This window comes from Penicillium maclennaniae (assembly GCF_028827695.1).
Source record: "Penicillium maclennaniae strain IBT 15551 chromosome Unknown utg000007l:1.0-4884863.0:1.0-4888362.0, whole genome shotgun sequence".
Taxonomy (NCBI): Eukaryota; Fungi; Ascomycota; class Eurotiomycetes; order Eurotiales; family Aspergillaceae; genus Penicillium; species Penicillium maclennaniae.
The window spans coordinates 72924-77243 of NW_026623219.1; the positions used below are offsets into that span (position 1 = coordinate 72924).

The following is a 4320-nucleotide window of genomic DNA, read 5'->3' on the forward strand; positions in this document are numbered from 1 at the left end:
ATGATAACTACATGACCCGTCTCAGTATCGTCTACTTTTTTTCTTTCTTTAAAAGGACCGAGACCTGATGTTAATGTTGGCCTGAATGCCTTGCTTCGAAAGGAATTTACTGTATCTTCTTCTTTTTTAGTTCTCCATCGCCTGATTAAATCGATTGCTGTCCTCTTTTTTCTTGTTTTCCATATCTTGAACATACCAGGGTCTTCTTCCGCAGCAGCCCCAAAGTGATTAGCCAGCGGTCTTTGATAAATTAACTTTGCATGCTATCAGGCTAGAGTGTTAGATGGGAAATGATGTTTGTCTACTTATAGTATGTTCAACGCTCTGGGAGCTAAGATCATCGTTGTTGGTGCTTTTTATGAAGTCTCAGCCACGGCCAATGTGACTTTTCAATTATGGACCAATTGTAATTGCGAGAGCCAAGGGCAAGAGTCCCGGGCTGGGGGGAGGGCTGGCAGGCGGGGCCGATCGGACTTCCTTTCTTCTTCGCTATCAACCGAAGAGATACCAACAATGTCGATGACGTCACCAGCACCAGACTTGCTTGTCGATGTGTAGCCAAGAAAAAATTAAATCCTGGCTGCTTCACAGCCAGGTTGATATAAACAAGACCCAGTATGCCTCGAAAGGAATTCACCACCCATGGTAGTACGAAGAATACTTTCGAATATGAGGTTGGGACACAATTCTATTCACTATGAACAGCACTAAAGTACGGATTGGATGATAGATTTCACCCTGGTCATCCAGTCACTTTATTATAAAAATTGGACCTGTTCAAATTCTTACTAAAAAACGAAGGTGGAATGACGTGCACGTTAATGAGTCGGGGTCAACGGGGCTACAGATGGTCGCGTGGATTGGCGGAGCAGGAAAAGCGCAGTATACCACCCAGAACTCAGTGCTGAATGCACCTTCACGGTGCTTACGAGGGAATTTTGTGACTTGTCTGTAAGGGTGTCGCGTCTCTTGCCAAATCTTTCGACGCCACCGTATGGATTGGGCAGTCTGGAACTGGGTCATCGTAGGAATCAACGCATGCATTAAATGAGTAGAAGACGAACCCCAGCCAGGTAGGTGACCAATGACATTAAGGTACTAATAACGCTCGAAGCGTCTTCCACGAGAACAATCAACAGACGTGTGATAGTAGTCAACTGAAAGGAGTTTGGAGGCTGAAACTAACCGGACCGACACGTTACCGGCTCAAAATCCAGAAAATGACATTCACTTTCCTCTGGAGGTTCAGGGATCGAAAGGGAGAAGTTCCGGGACCCCACGGAGTCACGCGTATGAAGATGGGATTTTCCCCAGGCTGGTGCCGGGTACGTGTGCACAGCTCGAACCTATGCCGATCGCAAACTCTCGCCCGAGACACCGACACTCTCCACATTATCCCGGCGTGCTTATGAACCAACTTCCAGACAGACTCCGGCAATTGATGTGAACTAAAGTGAAACGGCACGTGGAGCTCTATATGTAGGTGCAGTGTGGACGTGATACTCCAATGATTGAAGCCAATAGCCCAAGTATACGGTCGTGAAGCCTCTCGGTGAGCGCCATGATTACATCGACCCAAATAGCGCGACCGGATAAGCATGAGCCGAAGGGTAAAATATCTTATATTCCTCAATGACACACAAAAACGAGGGCGTTCTCTATAGTGATTAGTAATTTGTTCACCGGAGGCAGATGGGACTGTCGAGTGGAGCCGTAATCAGCCAAGCATTGCGCCCTATTGCTTCTTTTTTTCGGCACGCCGACCCACCACCTTGTGAGGTAGCCGGGACAAGTGGCAAGCGTTGCCTGTCGCGGTCGTGCTCGGGGAATAATTTTGTGGAGAAGAAAGGCCCTCCATGCGACAAGGGCTCCGATCGGTCGAAATGTTACGCCTCCCCATTTCTCATGCTGCTTTGCCCCTCGCTTCTTTCATTCCCGGCTTAATCCTCACATATCAGCTGGGGGAATTATGGCGTCTACCACGACAGAAATGCAGACTGGCGAGACCTATGATGTGGAGAAAACCACGGACTGCTTCGGTGAATCTTCAAGCCTGGTTCTGTCCGAAGATCAGGCTCTCGCGAAAGCTAGAAGCAGTCCGAATGATGCACTCCCAATCATCATTACCTACGGATTCGACGATGGCGACAATCCGCGAAACTGGCCGAAGTGGAAAAAGTGGTATATCACCATTCTCGTGAGCTTGCTCAATGTATTCACGTATGTCCAAATTCTTCATGTATCCGCGTCAACACCCTCTAATCCATGAAAATAGCACTTGGTGCGCCGGGGGTGTCTCGTCTGGGGCAACAGGAATCCAGAAAGAGTTTGGAGTTTCTGGTGAAATCACCACCCTGTGCTTATCGCTTTATGTGCTGGGTTACGCCATCGGCCCAGTCCTCCTTGCTCCGCTGTCGGAATACTATGGCCGTCAGCCGGTCTACGTGGTGTCGTGGTTCATTTTGTTCATTTTCCAACTCCCTCTTGCGCTTGCACCCAACATCGGAACCATATTGGTCTGCAGGTTTATCGCGGGATGTGCTGGAGGTGCTCCGTTGACAAATACCGGAGGTAGCATTAGTGATCTATGGGAAAGAAATGAGAGTGGAGGCCCCATGGCTGTTTATGGTCTGAGTAGTACCTTTGGACCTCCCATGGCTCTAGTCATCACAGGTTATATTGGTCTGAACTGTGGGTGGCGAATGATCTTCTGGGTTCTCATGGCCATCTCTGGCGGCGTTTGGATCATTCTAGTCACCACAATTCCTGAAACTCGTCATACGACTGTTTTGCAGAAGAAAGCTAAACGCGCACGCAAATTGATGGCAAAAGAGAATTTGCGATCAGCGGAATCGACCGTCGACTTCCATGCCAGTGATCGAAAAGGCTTGCATGATTTATTCGCTATTACCCTGACCCGCCCTTTCCGATTCTTGTTCTCGGAACCCATCACACTTTTTTCAGCGATATACAATGGATTCATTTACGGTCTTGTGTATCTGTTCAATGAAGCAATTCCTTTGGTCTTTGGCGCACCGAAAGGGCATCCTTGGAACGTTGGTCAGCAGGGCCTTGCATTCCTCGGCATGGCGATCGGGCCCATCGTTGCCGTCTGTCTGTATCCCCTTCAAGAACGATATTACCTCCGGCGCGTTGCTGAGAATGGTGGCAAGGGAGTTCCCGAGGCACGTATGTGGATGGCACGAGGCGGTGCACTCCTCCTTCCTATCAGCCTTTTCTGGTTTGGATGGACCAGTTACCGATCTGTTCACTGGATAGTTCCGATTATAGCATCATCCTTCTTCGGTGCCGGTATTTATATTGTGATTCTGAGTATTCTCAATTACGTCGTCGACAGTTATCAAACATACTCAGCGTCAGCGCTTGCCGGTGTCATTTTGGTTCGCAATGTGGTCGGCGCAGGCTTCCCTCTCTTTGCTACGCAGATGTACTCGACACTGGATTTTGAATGGGCATCCAGTCTACTTGGGTTCATTTCCATCTTACTGGTACCAATCCCGTTTATATTTTTCTACAAGGGTCAGGCCATTCGCCTTCGGAGCCCTTGGGCTCGAGAACACTTTGATCAAAATGACGACAATCCCCATTAAGTCATCTATCTGCCCATTCATCTAGGCCAACGAAAAATATTGGGTGACAAAGGAATCTGTCTTGCATGTCAAATCTCTTGTACCTAGGTCAATATAAATTCCATGTCCGTTGGACCCCGTTCTCCATTATCTCGAAGAGGCGAGTAAGCAATTAGTCATGATGAGCATTGCAGCCGATTGGGATTAAAAGTGTCCATCATCTACTATCCGATACTGATCGGAATCGAGAGCACTTGCGCCACGCCCCCTCGCCGACAAACATGTTGCAATTTAAATTCTGCTTTTTTCTTCTCGGTGATCATCTTATACTTTACCGAAAAAACTTGAGTTCTGTGTTTCCAGCAGGCCCATAGAAGAAGGCGACCCTTAAACGGTCAGTCTCTCGAAGGTGAGCCATATCGTAGCGTGCAGGTAGGAAAACGCAACCCGATGGTTTGATGATAAGAGCAGCTCATCAGTCCGATGACTCAAAATGAGTGGAGAAACGGGAAATCTTGAAGGGAGAGTGAATATATTTTGGCATCGTGCTGTTTTCTATGATTCCTCAATAGGGTTTTTAGGAAGCAAAGTACAGGCTGACGCAGCATGAGCCGCGGTCGGTCAATTGTTCGGCGTCGCTAGGAAACTTTCGGGAAAATGAGGAAAGTATGCAGCTACGATGTTTCCATCGGCCCGGTCTGTCCTGATTTCCTTGTGTTTTCAAACATTG

General features: G+C 48.1%; 1 protein-coding gene across 1 annotated transcript; it reads left to right on the top strand.

The window, feature by feature from the left end:
• Window positions 1-1990: 1990 nt before the first annotated feature.
• N7477_007230 (MFS transporter) lies at window positions 1991-3611 on the top strand (the record flags this gene model as incomplete). The annotated part of the gene is made up of 2 exons (XM_056968893.1): window positions 1991-2220; window positions 2276-3611. 2 exons carry the CDS (start codon window positions 1991-1993, stop codon window positions 3609-3611), a joined length of 1566 nt encoding a protein of 521 aa, XP_056818925.1.
• Between the last annotated feature and the right edge of the window lie 709 nt (window positions 3612-4320).